The 17,166-nt window shown below is 37.7% G+C and overlaps 1 protein-coding gene across 1 annotated transcript in view; it reads left to right on the forward strand.

Annotated features, from left to right (window-relative positions):
* Sema3e (semaphorin 3E) overlaps window positions 1-17,166 on the forward strand; it is a 230,035-nt gene that overhangs the window by 143,424 nt on the left and 69,445 nt on the right. The window contains exon 4 of the mRNA XM_028776074.1: window positions 2,813-2,932. Within this exon, the coding sequence (XP_028631907.1) occupies window positions 2,813-2,932 (120 nt within the window). The remainder of the gene's footprint in view (window positions 1-2,812; window positions 2,933-17,166) is intronic.

A 17,166-nucleotide genomic window follows, 5' to 3' on the forward strand; every position in this document is an offset into this window, starting at 1 on the left:
TCTAGTTGAGCTGTTAATTTATTATATTTTAATAAGCTTGGATTTATAAATTCCTTACATAAATGTTTTTCTTCTGATACTCTGAAAGAAAAGAGTAATTCTAGGAGGTTTGATTTTTGTTTCAGGGGAATAAAAGGAATCACATTATTCAGGAGATTTCGCTTCACTTTTAGTAAGTAATTAGAAATGCAGAAAGAAAATGGGACCACAAAGTGGGGGAAGATGAACCAGGAAAGATGCTTGAGTCATTTTACAAAGCTCCTTGGGCCTTTCCTGGTGTTAGAAGCAAAGTCTATCCATTTCACTTCAGAGTCTATGAGGTACAGGAATGAGAAGTGCTGTTCTCAATACTCTTCAGATTGTCTCAGACATGGCAGAGAGCTTTCGCAGTAAGGAGTGGCCATCCCTGAGGGAATACATGCCTTGGAGAGGGGCCATAGGTATTTCCTTGAAAGCAAACTTATCTTTGTTTCTATTGAGCTAAAATATGTAAACGACTGACACATTATTAGTAACTCCCAGTTCTCTGTTGCAACTGGAGGGTAGCCAAGAAATGAGTCAACACTCTTGCCGCTTTAGTCCACACTATGATGCTGAGAATTGAACATCCTCTCAGCCCATGTCAGTCTATGCTCCACTGAGCCAAAATGTGGTCTAATAGGTTCTTTCAAAGGACAACGTGTCAACAGAGAAAAAAAGCAAATGCTTCAAGCCATGTGCGGACAAGAAACTTGTACCCTGTCTGCATAGTTATATTCTATTAACTGTATGGGGTCACACACTAAGCAAAATGTTAGGTATATGAGAAGTTGAATAGATATATCTGTGTGCCCTGAGCAAAGTACTCAGTAATGCAGTTCTCACTGTTACCAAGGGCCTTAGTCTCCTGTGTGTCATGAATAACAAAGTGAATCTGCTGGGCTTTCTATCCCAGTAAGCTGATAAGGGAAACTTAAAGAAGAAATCTTGATGTGTTCATTTTATCAGTGATATGTATGTTTATTTCAAGGTAATCTTTAGGACTGAAGAGGTTAGTATTATTTTTGAATATATTTTGATGGAATAGCAATGTCTAATTTGATAACAGGTTGTTTTCAAAAACTAATTTGTCTAATTTGAGTTGGAAATAATTTAAGTTTGTGTGTGTGTGTGTGTGTGTGTGTGTGTGTGTGTGCATGTTTGATAAGGAAGATAAGGTGTGAATGCAGGTTGAAACATACGGGGGCTTGATAAAGTGTGTGTGTGTGTGTGTGTTTGTAACATCAATTAATGGAAAGAGAGTTCATGAATTTAAAGAGAGCAAGGAAGGATACATGGGAGGGTTTGAAGGGAGGAACAGGAATGTATAAGTGACATATGTAATTGTATTATAATATCCCAAATAAATAAATATAGAAAGCTACTGTGACAAAAGTGCAGAACTAGGCTATCTGGGAAGAGATACACTTGCAAGAGGGCACAAGTGGACAAGAAAGGATGAACATGGCAGAGGCACAGTATCAACAGAGAACAATCGAGTGCTTCCAGAATTATGAGGACAGAGGATCGCTTTCACCATGTCTGCATAGATTCTCTTACAGGTTTTAAAATTTTAAATAAAAGTCCAACATTTTGTTCAATGAATACATTATTTTTTTAAATAAAGTATAGCATTACAAAGTCAGTGCACTTCTGGTAAATTTTCTCATCATTAGAAGTCTACACACTGAGAATAATAAGGAATTATGGAAAAGCGGGAGGAGAACCAGTGTCAGGCAAGTCCTACATGTCAGAGTCTATGTATGATTATAAGTGAGCTCAACAGTAAATGAGCTGAATGTTCTCTGTAAAATTGAATTTAAAACTAGTGTCCAACTAGAACTCTCTGGAACATGGCCTGTACTCTTCTCTTGTAAACAAAGGTCATGGGCTGCAGCACACCCACACATGCTCCATTCCCTGTGGCTTCTTTCCTTCTATTGCTAGTGAGCTGAGGCCAAGCACGAGTTGGCACACAAAGTCAATACCTTTAGGTACCAAGATGGTTGATCCTTGGTTTATAGCACTTTACACAACAAGACTCTCAGAGTAATGTTACAATTAAATGTTATTTCTAGTGGGTGGTTTAATATAGTTTTAAAATATTCTTCCCAAAATTACATTTCTTGTAAATTTATCACTTTGAGACTAAAAGTACTATTTTGCCTATGAAAACTCTGTAGTGTCAATGGAAACTTCCATATGAGGGTGTAGTTTTCTAGTTAAAAAACTAAATGTTAGACTTCTGTGTTAATGCTCACTCCAGGGATTATGGCATTTTGCTATTGTGGTGCAATCTTCATCAGAATTACTTTCGACAGTTAAAAAACCGTAAAACTATTAAAAAATTCTGTAGTGCCCTACTGTCTACATCATATGTTTTCTTAATAATAATGCTTTTTATTCTAATTACTGACTTTCTAATTTTATTCTGGTTCACTGTTTATATTGTTCTTTTAAAATGTCAGCACTGGGAATACTTTAATTACATGGGGAACATATTGGATGCAAATCAGTATAATTGAATCATTTTAATGCATTTGTGATCCTTGTTTTTTTTTAATTTCCTCAATGTGATAGAATATAATGAAAATGGTCTTCAGTATTATAAAAATTATGTCAAATTTCAGTTCACATTCACTCCAGCTCTTTTCTCCCAGGCCCTCATCTCCGTTCCTTCCTTTCCCTCCGAATTCAGACTCATGTTCTAGGACTGAAAGACAGCAAAGATCAAAGGCAGGTTAAACATTTGTTTCATTCTAACACTGTGTGTTCCCTTCTGAATCCTCTTTAGAATGAGTGTGCCAATTATGTCCGGGTTTTGCATCACTACAACAGGACACACCTTCTGACCTGTGCAACTGGAGCCTTTGATCCACACTGTGCCTTCATCAGAGTTGGGCACCATTCAGAGGTAAGAAATAGCCTCCAAAAGAAAGACTGTGCTATTTCCCTCATGAAAGATAAAACCACTGAGTTGTACTTATTTAATGTACTTGAGACAGAGGACTGATCTCTTGGTGTCTTTAAAATCCCTGTCAGCACTCAACCTGTGAACTAAGTAACCGGCTGTGTATTTATTTGTTTATTCACCAAACAATTTCATCTGCTTAACTCATCTGCTTGAAACAGATTTTCCAATATTAATGTGTGTTGTCTGCAGTGCTCTTACATATGTTTTACTAATAAATTCACCAAAACAGAGTATATATTTGTGTGTATGTGTTTGTGTGTGTGTACAGACAGATTCAGAAAGAGATCAACATAAACAATGAGATCTATATGAATAAAGTGTTGCACACTGTACTTTATAAAGAATGCCATTCATTTATACTAATGCTTCTTTCAGATAGTACTTGTACTACTTAGTATAATAGGTATTAATAGGTAAAATATAATTAGCACCATCAAAGTACTCAATAGCTTCCACCATAGACTGCCCCTGATTGAGGTACTGTAGGTGTACCTAAATAGTTGTACATTAAATATAAGTATCACATGCAAACACATCTCAATACACTGCTTGATATATCTTAGAGAACGGACACAGGGATGGAATTAGAGAACTTCAAGCAGACATTAGCAAACTGATGAGTGTTAGCTGCTTGTCTAAATAGTGCTTTGGTTTGTTGTTATTGTTTTTTCTCTGTGCAAGTCTTGGCTTGAGTCCCCTGCCAGTTTGTCTTCGCCATGCTTCTGCTGTGGCTTTTGGTTATAAGAAACCCCTTCCTTGCATGGGTTCAGCTTTTAAAGGCAATTGCAGTAGACGTTGGGACTGACTGTGCTTTTCCACCCGATCTCTCTATTATTATGAGGAATTTATAAAGCTAGAATGTATGTCTTTATACCAATATAATGCACTACATAAACCACACATCTCTGTCTAGATCAAATTTATTCTCAAAATGCAAGAAATGGAGAGGCTCACAGAATAAAATGCAGAACTTCTGATATAAAACATGAATTTACGCATGACAAAGGTCTTGAGATTCTTGAAAAATTACAATGGTTTTAAAAACGTAAAAGCTCTCTTAGCAAAATGTCTTTAGAGAGTGGTGTTAGTGTATTCCTATTGCTATTAGCTTTATTTTACCTAAAAATTATTAAAACTGTAGTTATTTGTAAAACTGCATGTATTTATTGCATAGTTTTCATGGGGTAGGACACCAGGAACTTGGCTGGTTCCTCTGCTCAGATTTGCCAGGCTGAAATGGCGATGTTGCCTAGATTCTGGAGTCTTTGGTTATGTTTTTACTGATATTAGTATGATTTGATTTTAAGTTCTAAGACTGATGTCTTCATCCTTTTGATAGCTGGCCTCACCTGAGAGAGGTCATAACCATTCCGTTGTGATCAGGCTTTATTATAACATGGGAGCATACTTCGTTAGGGTCAGTCAGAGGAAGTCATGCAATAAAAACTATTCAGGGGCCTAACTTTCCCATCATCTCTGCAACAGGAAGTAATAACAATCCAGGTCGGGATTCCTAGCCATTTCAAAGCATCCACCCACCACACACAAGGAAAGGGGATTTCCCAGGGAGTCCTTACCTGGGAGTGATAATCCTGCCTCACATTGGCAGTGTTCCCAACTTACACCTGTTCTTTTCATCTTTTATGGACAAAGAGAGGGATTGATTAATGCAGATGGTTTTAAAGTTTCTGGGGGAAAGGACACATAATGAAGAGCTTGAAAAGAAGCAAATCTTTTGAACTTTATTCAGAACTTTTCTTTTCTTTTTTTAACATGTGAAGTTGCATTTTTTTCTTATAGGTTTTATGAAGATTATAGGATGACTATATTGGCCACCTCCAGAATCTGTATATCCAAATATGGCAAATTTCAATTGTCTTTAAGGGCATATGCTTTTAACTGTAGACTGCTGTCATGTTTTATAAGTATAGAGTATATTTTTTCAGTGTAACTTTATGTAAAGCACATTTATATCACTTTTTAAATATGCAGACAAAATTAGTCATGCAAATGTATTTTGCACCAAGGAAAATTAAAAATGAACTTTAGGAATTTCAGCATGTGATTTTGCTATGTTTCTCCTCCTGCCGAGGACCACAGCTCAGGTATTGAAGTTTGTATGTTACTGGCTTTGCATTCACCAGGACTGTGTGCCTACCTCCAGGAGAGTACAGATACACTGGAAAATATGTTAGGGACAGTACTCACGACATTTGTGCCAGAGTGCATCTGAACCTTGTAAACTGTAATTTATTTCTTTTCTACTTGTATATAGTTCCCATAACTATTCATATGTTTTAGATATTATCTTGCATTTCTCCTAACGTAGGAAACTCTATTTTAATGGAACTTGAAAGAATGTGTATCCAAAATATTGTTTTATACACACACACGCACATGCGCATGCACAGGCACACTCACACACACACACACACACTATACATTTCACTGTTTGCTTGTTTGTTTATTTACTTTTATGCAGGGTTTTGATGTATATCCCAGGTTGGCCTCCGATTTATAACCCTCTTACTGCAGGCTCCTGCAGTCTAGGATTGCAGACATGTGGCAGCTTGGCTAGAAGTATGATATTTTTATCTGAATATATTTGTCTCACTGGTGTTTCACTAATGTTTGTTTGTTTGTTTGTTTGTTTTTTCAAATATCAATCTTTTCCTGCTAACAGTTCACACTAAAAACCCCACTGAAATATTAATAAAATTTTATAACACTTTATAATTTTTCAAAAGTTGCCATTTAGCATTATTTATCTAAAGCCAAGTATTTTATTTTAAACAACGAAAGTTAGTATAATCATAATCTTAATATTCTTTGCATTTTCAAGAAATAGTACCATTTTGATTTAGAAAATTATTTTGTTAATTATTTTCTCTTGTTTCTCAACCTATAAAACAAGAAATTTCAAATTTATTCTTTTGATATGTTTCTGTTAAATCTATTTAGTTTTCTATGTTTAGATAAATATTTTAGTAATAGCTTAAACATACAGATAAATAATTAGAAATAACTGTAAATTATTGTAGCCACTAGCTATATGAATAAAATAGTTCTATGAGAATATGCATCTGTATTTAACAACATTTACACTTTCACACAATTTTTAGATATTAAGCTATTCTTTGTTTCACAGAAATATTCAAACTATAACTTATATAAGACTATAGTGATTTTATATTGATACATGTTTATGAGATGGAAATATTTTGTTACTTTTAGATAGATAGCATATGGGAATGGTTTATATAAGTGTACATAGTGTTTATACTTTCCTACATTTCCATTTGAAATACGAGTTAGAAAGGTAAATGAATATTATTTTAAATTTATATTTTATTTTGAGTTCAGTTTATGAAATTTTGCTCTGTAGTATAGAAGATATCTGTAAGTCTATGTGTAACTTTGACTAGAAAATGTAATACCTGTTAAGAACCATAAGAATAGTGATCATTTGGGGCTGGAGCGATGGCTCAGTGGTTAAGAGCACTGGCTACTCTTCCAGAGGTCCTGAGTTCAATTCTCAGCAACCACATGGTGGCTCACAACCATCTGTAATCTGATCTGATGCCTTCTTATCCTGTGACTGACAATAGCTATAATGTACTCATATACATAAAATAAATAAATAAATAATTCTTTTAAAATAATGATCATTTGATGATATATTTTTAAAGTGGACTGTGTTATACATTGGGATAGATATCAAGCGTTAACTATAGAAGAGGAAATTTCACTAAGTAAGTAGCTATCAAGCATAAATGCTGTGAGATTAGTCCTGTAAAAGAAAGACCGTTTTCCTTCCTGTTGGCCATTTTAAATCTCATCATATCAAGGTATATTGGTTATAAGGTACAACTGGAAGACATAAACAGTAATATTTTAGAAGGGTTATACATCTCCTCTATCAGTCACTCACTTTATTGTCCCATTTGCTGTTTGAACATAAAATCTCAAGACCTACTTCATTAAATAGTAAACAGACCATGGTTGATGCTTAGAGCCTGTTATTTTTGTGACTTTTAAAATCCCCAAAGTTGTGTTAAAATGTCGCACACACACAAAAAAATAGTTGCTCTTGACACCTTCAGCTCTTATAAGGGGAAGCTGGTTAAATTTCCTTTCTAGGGGAAAGGAAAACAGGGGGTCCCCCTGCTAGTTTTTTGCCTATGAATGATTATCTTGTTACTGGGGAGGCAGTCCCCACTTTGCATATTCTCTGTGTGTGAGGCAGTCAGTATGAAATCTCCTCTCTGTGCCAGGAGCCTGTGCTTTGAGATTTCAAAGACAAGTAGAATGGTGCCTGGGCTGTTCAACAGCCCTCCCGTTGGCCACTGGAGAATGAGGGTCCAGAGGAGACTTACGCTGGAGCAGAACTGTAGCTAATTAAACAACTGGCAGGCCAATACCCAGGGAACAGTGAGTTCTTTTGTAAGATTTTTTAAACTTAAATAATGAATGCATGGAAAGAGTCAATAAACAAAAACGTCAAAGTTTGCCAATCTCAACCCCATACTCACCTCTTCCTGGGCACGCTTCCTTCGGATTGAGTCATTATCACTCAGAACGTCTCATGGGCACACACGTGCACACATGGAGGAGGAGAGGATATATTTCTACTCCAATCCTGTAAATGGGTGCCATTTTATATCATGGGAGGCATAAATTATACAACTGTAAATCCTGAGGTGACAGTGAACCAGGAAGAGAGCGGCGATCCTGTGGCTGGGCGTCAAAAGGCCAAGAGAGTGTTCGTGGCTGCTGCCCAGCAAGCATTGTGTCTCAGACTTTATAAAGCTGCAGCCATATGCCTAATTCAGCTCACAGATGTGCCCTGTTTGTCGCAACAAGCGTTTCTTGTTTGTTTTCTTTTACAGAGCGTACATTCAAAAAATAATGCTTGGGTTCACATAGTAAGTTGTGATTTCCATTAGACCCACATGAAAAGATCAGTGGGAACCCAAGGCTTGTCGACAGACATACTGCCCACACAGAGGCCTAAGCTTCACAAAGCCCCCATAGTTCCAGGTCTCCACCACTAACACAACAAAGGCTTACACGGTCCAGGATCCAGGCTGCCCATTGTCATCTCCTCCTGGCTCTGACTGACATTGAAGTTTGTGACTTAAGCACTAGAAGGACAATAAACTTTAAGACTCTTAAGTACTTTCTTTATTAGTAGTTAGTCACTAACTTTTGAGTGAATGAGTGAATTGTGATTGTTTTTATAATTTAATAACAAAGTGATATTCTTATTAATTTTTATTTTTGGCATTATTATTATTAATCTTTGTTTTATAGTCCAGCCATTATCCCCCTCCTAGTCTGCCCTCTGACTGTTCCTCATCCCATAGCTTCTCTCTCAACCCCCACCCTCATCTCAAAAAGGATGTCCTCACCCCCATCCCCCCTCCCACCCCACTAGAGCTCTCCCTGGGACCTCAAGTCTCTTGAGGATTAGGTGTGTCTTCTCTCACTGAGACCAGAGCAGGCAGTCCTCTGCTGCATATGTGTTCAGGGCCTCAGATCAGCTGGTATATGCTGCCTGGTTGGTGGCTCAGTGTCTGAGCGATCTCGGGAGTCCAGTTTAGTTGAGACTGCTGGTCTTCAATGTGGTATTCTTAATAAGTTCAAATTAAGAAACTTTTGTTGTTGTTGTTATTTTAATATATAAAGTTTTGGTTAATTTTGGCAAATTTAATTTGGTTACATTTTGAAAAATTGCCAGAAGTATGTATAAAATATAAAAAGGAAACAAAATATAAAACTTCTCAATATATTTTTGTTATATAAATTTTGTCTTACTCTTGGAAAGCTTTGGTAGTAACAGGACAAACATTTATTTATTTTACATTTCAGTCTTTAGAATACGCATTTTAACATCACAAAGAGCAGAAACATTCTTTAAGTGCACTATTAATTAAATTGTTAAATGCATGAATAAAAAGATACATTCTTTTTAAAGTACTTGTGATGAGGTTTCAAAATTTGAACATATCTGTTAACCAGCATTAGAGCAAGAAGGACATACCCAGTGCCTCACAATGTTATAGCCCTATCCTGCACTGTCCTTCCAGACAGGCACTTTCCTGACTGTACCAGTTTTCTGCCCATTCCCAGGAAGCAGACAGTGTCCGGACTCTGTCACCATGGGTGGTTTGTTACTTTTAGAATGAGGCTGAATGGGTCATCCTGTATGCATAGGGATGTACTCTTGAAGTCACCTTCTTTTGCTCAACAACATCCGAGATTTTCACGCCTTATAACCGCAGGTCACGTACTATTGTGCAGCAGTTTGTACTGGATACATCTCAACTCATTCGCCTCTCCTTCTTTTCCTGGCCTTGCAGGTTGGTCACAGTCCTGCTCTCAAGTTGCTGTTCTGAGCATTCTTGCACGTGTGTTTTGCAGACATGGATGTGCTTTTGCTGAGTCTATTTCTAGGAATACAATTGCCTGGTCATAGAAGATGCCTGTGCTGGGCTTCAGAAAATACCAGTAGATGACTCTCAGTCATTGTCCACTCACTGTCCGTCCCTAGTCAACAGCACAGTCACCCAGTGGTTATGTCTTCTATTCACTCCGTATGCCACCAGCTTGCTATTGTCTCTCTATTCCGATGGCTTTCTAGTGATATCACATCATGGTTTTAATATTTGGTGACTAAGAAAGTTGGACACATTTTTCCAGTGATAAGGTTTAGGATTTTTAAGTGACCTTTGAAGACTTCAGGCTAAGGGTTGTTGGACAGTTGTCAATGACGTTGTTGGGGAGGCAGTTTGTGACACAGCGAGTATAGAGTATCCAGTGCTGTGTGCAGCATACAGAAAGTCCTCTCTGAAGCTGACTTCCTATCACAGCAGTTCCATTCGCCTTTTAAAACAGATAAAATTTAGGCAACGCTTATGCTAAAAAAGGGATGGGGAAATGAGGTGAGCAACAGAGGTAAATGTAAAGTGGTTCTGGGAATACAGGGACAGGCGGTGGCATAAAAGCAGGACTAGGCTGGTTGAGATGCTACTTGCTTCCAGGTGGTACTACCTGACATCAATCCCTGGTGTGCACACAGTGAAAGTAGACAACTGACTCCCACAAATTATCTTCCAATCACCTTATGCATGTATTGGAACACACGACACACACACGCATGTGCACTCACATACAAAGTAAGTAAGTAAAGCTGGACCAGTACAGATGCAGCCATATATTGGGCTGAGCGCGGAGACTCCAATGGGGAAGTTAGGGAAAGACTGTAGGAGCTGAAGAGGATTGCAACCTCATAGAAAGAACAAGAATAAAACCAACCAGACCCCCTCTCCCCCAAGCTCCCAGGGACTAAACTGCCAACCAAAGAGTACACAGAGGGTACCCATGGCTCCAGCTGGATATGTAACAGAGGATTGCTTTATCCGGCATCACTGGGAGGGGAGCCCCTTGGTCCTGTGGAGCCTTGATGACCCAGAGTAGGGGAGTACTAGGCATCTGAGGCAGGAGTGGGTGGGTGGGGGAGCACCCTCACGGAGGCAGGGGAGGAGAAAGGAGTAGATAAGAGGCTTGTGGAGAGGAAACTGGGAAGGGGGATAACATTTGAAATGTAAAAACATAAAATAACCAATAAAAAAGTAAAGAGAGATTAGAACAGTATTTTTCAGTCATAGCATTTAAATTCTTCAGTATACAGCTAAGTCCTGAATGATGTTTGTTATGTAGCTGTGGGTGTAACATTAGGATTTAAAAACATCTGAACTTAAGGGATAGTCTTTAGATAGTAAAGAACATCTAAAGTGTCTCTATAATCTAATCAGGTACATTATAGGAATTCAATATTGCTGTCTTTGTAACATCAGTGCTTCTAATTATCTTTTTCCTTCTTTCTTTCCTTCTTTCCTTCTTTCTTTCTTTCTTTCTTTCTTTCTTTCTTTCTTTCTTTCTTTCTTTCTTTCTTTCTTTCTTTCTTCTTCAAGACAGGGTTTCTCTGTGTAGCCCTGGCTTTCCTGGAACTCACTCTGTAGACCAGGCTGGCCTCGAACTCAGAAATCCGCCTGCCTCTGCCTTCCAAGTGCTGGGATTAAAGGCATGCACCACCACTGCCTGGCTAATTACATTTCTAAATATATATAAAATCAATACTATCATGAAACATGAATATTAAAAATCTAGTTAAAATCACATATCTTTTCGTGATTAGTAGAGTAGTAATTATTAAACTGAAGTATGCGTTTTATTTAATCTCCTTTACCTAACATTTGCTATGTAGCAGTATTTTCTTTGTAAAAGGACCCATCCCTGCAGTGAACAGTGAAGACTGTTCAACCATAGCACAAAGCAAAGTAACAACTTTCTGTATTCAGACCTCACGTTCATGTTAAGGGCTCACTGTTGTCTCAGTTTCTAACTTTCCTACTTTGTAGTAAGTACTGTGGCAACATGACAGTTTATTTTCATTTTACAATGGATATTGTAGTAGAGGCTTAGTCTTGGTATTATTACCTTACAGAGGAAATATCAGATAAATTCAGATTTTAAGTAAACTACAAAAAAGTAATTCTTAAGATAGTAAAACTCTCTAATGTAAAATATGTTTGCCATTCACCCGAAGTCAATATTATAAAGAGGATACATTCTCCCCTGGTGAAACTTTAGTATTTTTAATCACATTTTTCACTTAGAAATTTTAATAATATCAGGTAGATGAATATATTCTTTTTCCTTACTACCGATTTGACTCTTATTAGTATAGTCAGATAAAAGTTCTAAATTAAATCACACACAGTGTGATAGATGATAGACATGATATAGAACAGATGTTCACAGAGGAAGATTTGGTGCTCTAATTAAATATCTGCCCATCTGAAATGACTTGCTTGTTTCAAGATAGCATGGAGAATTTTGTCAGATAATTTTTCTCTCAAAAAAACAAAGCTCATTCTAAACGTAACTGAGCTCTGATCTTACTCACCTGTGATATGTCTCCTAATTTTACATAGATATAGTTTCTTGATTGTTATTCTTAGTATCTGCATGGTTCACTGGAGACAAGTGGATGAGCTGAATAAAAAGACAGGACTATGGGAATGCAGCTGATCACATGACCTTAAAGGAGATGCCATGGAAAATCCTTATCATCCTGGCGCAGAGATGAGCATTGTCTGCCAGACACTTGTGTCTTGGTTACTGTACATTGTATTAAACTGACTTTTTTCCACATTCCTGATACTCACAGTATCATCAGGTGTCATGGAGAGCAGGTTGATCCTCATTTTGTTTCGTGCTTCCTAAATATCTTTTTAAATTTGCATTTAGAATAAATAAACAGGCTCTGATGTTCACTGTTCTCTTAATCCCAGCAACAAACTTGTTTACTTCGAAGATTACAATGTTGAACATGGTTTTATGTATCCATCCAGATTCACATATCTGAAATATTTGAATTGGTATTCTAAAATGATTACTTATCACGTTCAGACTTAGGTTTCATTTCTTGAATAAAAACATTAGGCCCTAAGGTTCAGGGGAATGGTATCAGGATGTCCTCTCACAAATCTCTGTGTAATTAAGAGGCAGCATTCAAATTACCACGGTTCTATATGGCAGAATACAGGAGATTAATGCAGAACAAAGATACAGGCTCTGGGATGGTAAAGATGCAATTCAATTCAGGATTCTCCTAATTACTTATTGTTTAACCATGACCTAACCTCTCTAAGCTTCTGTTACCTCATGTTCAACCTGAAGCTATTTTTTAATGCCTAGTTTGCAAGGATTCTGAACTGGGAAACTGTTGTCTTAGAACTGGGATGTATTAAATATATGAGAGTTAATTAATTTTCTATGATCCTTACACAAATACTAACTCTGAGCATTCAAACATATTCCTATTTCTCAGAACAAACAAGGACAGGAGATATGTCTCGCCTGGTAAAGGCTTGCTATATGAAAGCAAAGAGACACACGTTCAGATGGCCAGAACCCACGTAAAAGCTTGCCATGGTAGCGTATGTCTGTAATTACAGTACTGAGCAAGGAAAGCTAGCTGAATCCCTGAAGCTCTCTGGCCAACCAGTTTAGTAGCTTCAGGACCTACCTCAAAATATAAGGTGGAGAATCATAAACTAAAGCATCCAAAGTCAATGTCTGGCTTGGAGATTACACACACACACACACACACACACACACGTCCTAGGGAGTATATAACACAAAAGTTTGAAGCTGTTTGACACATCTAAATTTAAATTCTTGACATAGCTTGTTTTTTTCATTTGTTTTTTTCCATCTTATCTACCCACCTCCACCTTCCCTCCAGTTCCCTCCAACATCTTCCCATTTCTTCTCTCACCAAACTTCCTATGTTCTTCCAAACAAAACAAAACAGTGAATCTTTGTAGTGCTTCCAGTATGAGTGGGATGTAGGATGATCGGCTGCAACATGGGCAACTTTGCTGGGGCCACATTCCTAAAGAAAACTGACACTCTTCTCCCCCTTAGATGCTACCAGCATCCAATAGCTCCTCAGCAAGGGGTGGAATTTGTGGACCCCTCCTTATTCATGTTAAGATTTTGGCTGGTTTAATCTTGTGCATGTCTTAATGCCTACAGTCATAGATTCTGGGGAACTTATGGGTACAGTGGTCTTGTCACATCTGTAAAACACTGCTTAGTAGAACAGTGTTTTCATCCAGTAGCTCTGGTCCTTATAATCTTTCATACACTCCACAATGATCCTTGAGCCTTTTATGGATTAGGTGAGTGATATAGACATGTCATTTATTGTCCTATTCTCTGTGAGTTGACCAGTTGTGAGTCTCTAAAGCAAATGACAACTACAGCAGAGAATAAATCTGTGATGTGGGTTGAGAGCTGCATTAATCTGATGGTATAAAATGCGTAGGGCACAGTATAATGCTAGTCACATTTAGCAGAATAATAGTACTTCTGTAGAGCCTATGACCTACTCAGCCAAAGGTTGTTGGTCCAGGTAACAGTAGCAGATATGAATTTTGTCTGTGAAAGTTTTAAATCCCATCAAAAAGTAATTGGCTACTTCCATAGTATTCATACTCTACCAGTGAGTATGTTTTGTCTGGGCAGTTGTGATTGTACAGTTAAGGATTGACATGGATATGATTATTGATTACTTTCTTCTTCTAGTAGCATGCACTGCATCTTTCAATACCTTGTAAGCTAGGCAGTAGACACATGTCTTCTCTGTCATTACCCACTTGATGTCCTCATGTCCTATAACTCAAGTCTATTGTATACTCAGCAAAATAATTTCACTGTCAAGTTTTGGAGGGTCATCAACAACAATGGCAAGAACTTAAAATGTTTGTGGGTATCTGAGACCCCAGTAAAAATAATGTGAAGTAATCCATACACAACACTGGGCTTCTTGATCAATGTCCTCTGGGACTGGGGAGAGAAATTGTCTGCCCATATAGAGTAACTCAATTTAAACTCTTTACGTGTGTGTGTGTGTGTGTGTGTGTGTGTGTGTGTGTTTGTGTTAGAAGGCTGCTGAAGTAGTGGGTGTTCATATGGATTTTTCCAAGACTATTTAGTTTTAATATTCCCTATCCATGTATGTTCCTCTGCTCTGCCTTCCCATCACCAACCCCACTTAATACGTCAAGCTCCATTTCCTTCCAAAACTATTTTAATGTTTTCTACTCCAAAATAGAAAGACGAATTTTTGCTCAGAGTCTCTACTTGACCTGAGAGCTTGTTTCCAACCTCATGGCTTCCTTCAGAGCATCCTTTTCTGGTTTGTCCACACAGCACTAACTACACACATTCACACTCATGTGCTCTGCAGCCATGAATGCATATATACATGTATACATACACAAACACACACATACATATCTCTTTGCGGAATAGGTTCTCTTAACACATTCCCTTTGTTTATATCTTTGCTACTGTGGACAGTGTAATCTTTCTCTGAAAGCTTTCCACTTTTAGCTTTTAGGACCATGTCTCCCTATGTTAAAAATAATCCCCGTGCATTTTGCCTTTGCTTATGGCATTGATGATAATAGGATTTTAACCTAGTGTGTGTTCTACAATTTATGCTTTCCTTGAAATGCTTATTTATACTTTTGACTTTATTATCTATTTTTCGCTCACACATTTTATCCTCATTCTTTGTCTCTATGGAAAATCAGAACATATATTCTATACTTATAGTACATATAATAATTTCTAGAAGACACTGTCAGATGACACTTTAATAATAAGAAAAGTAAAATCATTTTAAAAAGAATATTTTTGACAGGAAAGGAGATGAACTGCCATCCCCTTCATGTCTCCCTTTGCCTTGAATGAGAGGCCCATGGTGCACCAGCCAGATTGTGTGCCACATTTCAAAGACACTGCTTTCTCCACTATCCCATGTTTTTCCATTTGTCAGTACTTTTTTAAACAAGGAAATGACAGAGCCTTATTCTCTGCTTAGGGTACCCTAACTCATCCCACAAGACTCTGATCAAATGCCATCGCCTCTACAATATGTGTCTTGACATGTATTAGTTGAAGTTAAGGACTTTTTCCCTTTAGGCTTTAGTTTTATTTGAAGAAAACCTTAATTGCTAACTGTTATTTTTATAAATGTTAGCATATCACTAGGGAAGAGACTGGGATTTTTATCTCTATGTATTCAGGTCTGAACATAACCCTGGCAGTAATTATGAAAGTAATTAATTAAAAGCATACTAAGTAAATATGCTTAGCTCATTATTTTGTTTAATCTATTAATTCAGAACCTATTATATTCTAGAATTTCTGCGAGTTGTTGAATTGATCTAAATTTGTAAAATATGTTCTGAATACACTTGAGGGTTTACTCTTTAAAATTAAGAGAAGGTATAATCAAACAATCTTAATTGTCTTGCATTTTGAACTATTATTAAACTATAAGAAATCTACACATATGTAAATACCTATGGTTATATTCCCAACTTATTGGACTTGTTGCTCTGTGACTTCTCCCTCTTCCATGCAACACTATGTCACTACTTATAACTTTATTCTGTATAACTTCTATAATAAGGCACTGTGACTTCTTCCATAGCATCCCTCTGTATAGGGGTTTTATTTAGAGATTGACACCCAGTCCAGCTTGTTCCTGGGCTCCTCAGCTCTGACAGGGCTCCAGCTAGCTAGATGTGCAGGCCCTGGCACCCATGAGACACCAGCGTGGGGGATAGCTCTGCCAATCCACCACGCTGCATTCACAAAGCTTGGCTGAACTCCAGACAATATCTGCCATCATCGTAGTACCCAGTAGAAATGAGACTCTTAAAGCTTAATGATTACTAAAGGATTTATATATTTAGAAATGCTCAATCAACAAGATGCCCACACAATTAGAGTTGTTACCCAATATCTAACCATTTGATAGAAGTTGCTACCCAGGAGAGCTTTCAACCCATCTGTGGTTCTCCATGGCTGCTAGCCGCCTCCTTCTCCTCCCTTTCTGCCTTCTCCCCTCCCCTTCCTCTTTTTCTCCCCTCTCCTTTCTCTCTTTCTCTCCCAGCTCCACCTCCTCTTCCACTGCCTAATCACCTAGCTCCACTTTGAATACATTGTAGCCAAATAAATATCTCTGTACTTTTACTTGAGCTGAATTGTATACCAGACAAGAAGAACTTAACTTACCTGAAGGGTGTGTGTGTGTGTGTGTGTGTGTTTTCACATGCTCTAGAAAAGGGTCTTCAGTGTGCCACATGTCTCCCATTATTTGGCTTTTTTCCTGATTCCTTAGTCCTGCTTCTACTTTTATCTATTTTCTTAATCCTGCCTCTGCTTCCACTACACTTTGCATTGAGAACAAGGGCACAGTCATACCCCATACTTTATCGTCTTGAACTTACTGTTGTTGAGGTGTCATAATGTGTCACAGGATGACTGCCTCACTGCTGAGGATGTCTTGTCCTACTGACTTTTCTGACCTTACTATCCTGGTGCTGCTGGAACTACTGGCCTGCGGTCTTAGCAATCTCATTTGTCAGTAAGAGCCTCTTGCAAGCTCCCCTTGTCGCTCGCACCTCCACCTACTCCATTTCTACACTCTGTATGCTTCACTGCCCTTGTCTGTTAAATGACTCAGACAAGAAAGCAAAGCAAAGCAAAGCAAAGCAAAGCAAAGCAAAGCAAAGCAAAGCAAA

This window comes from Grammomys surdaster, unplaced genomic scaffold, assembly GCF_004785775.1.
Source record: "Grammomys surdaster isolate TR1022 unplaced genomic scaffold, NIH_TR_1.0 264, whole genome shotgun sequence".
Lineage (NCBI taxonomy): Eukaryota > Metazoa > Chordata > Mammalia > Rodentia > Muridae > Grammomys > Grammomys surdaster.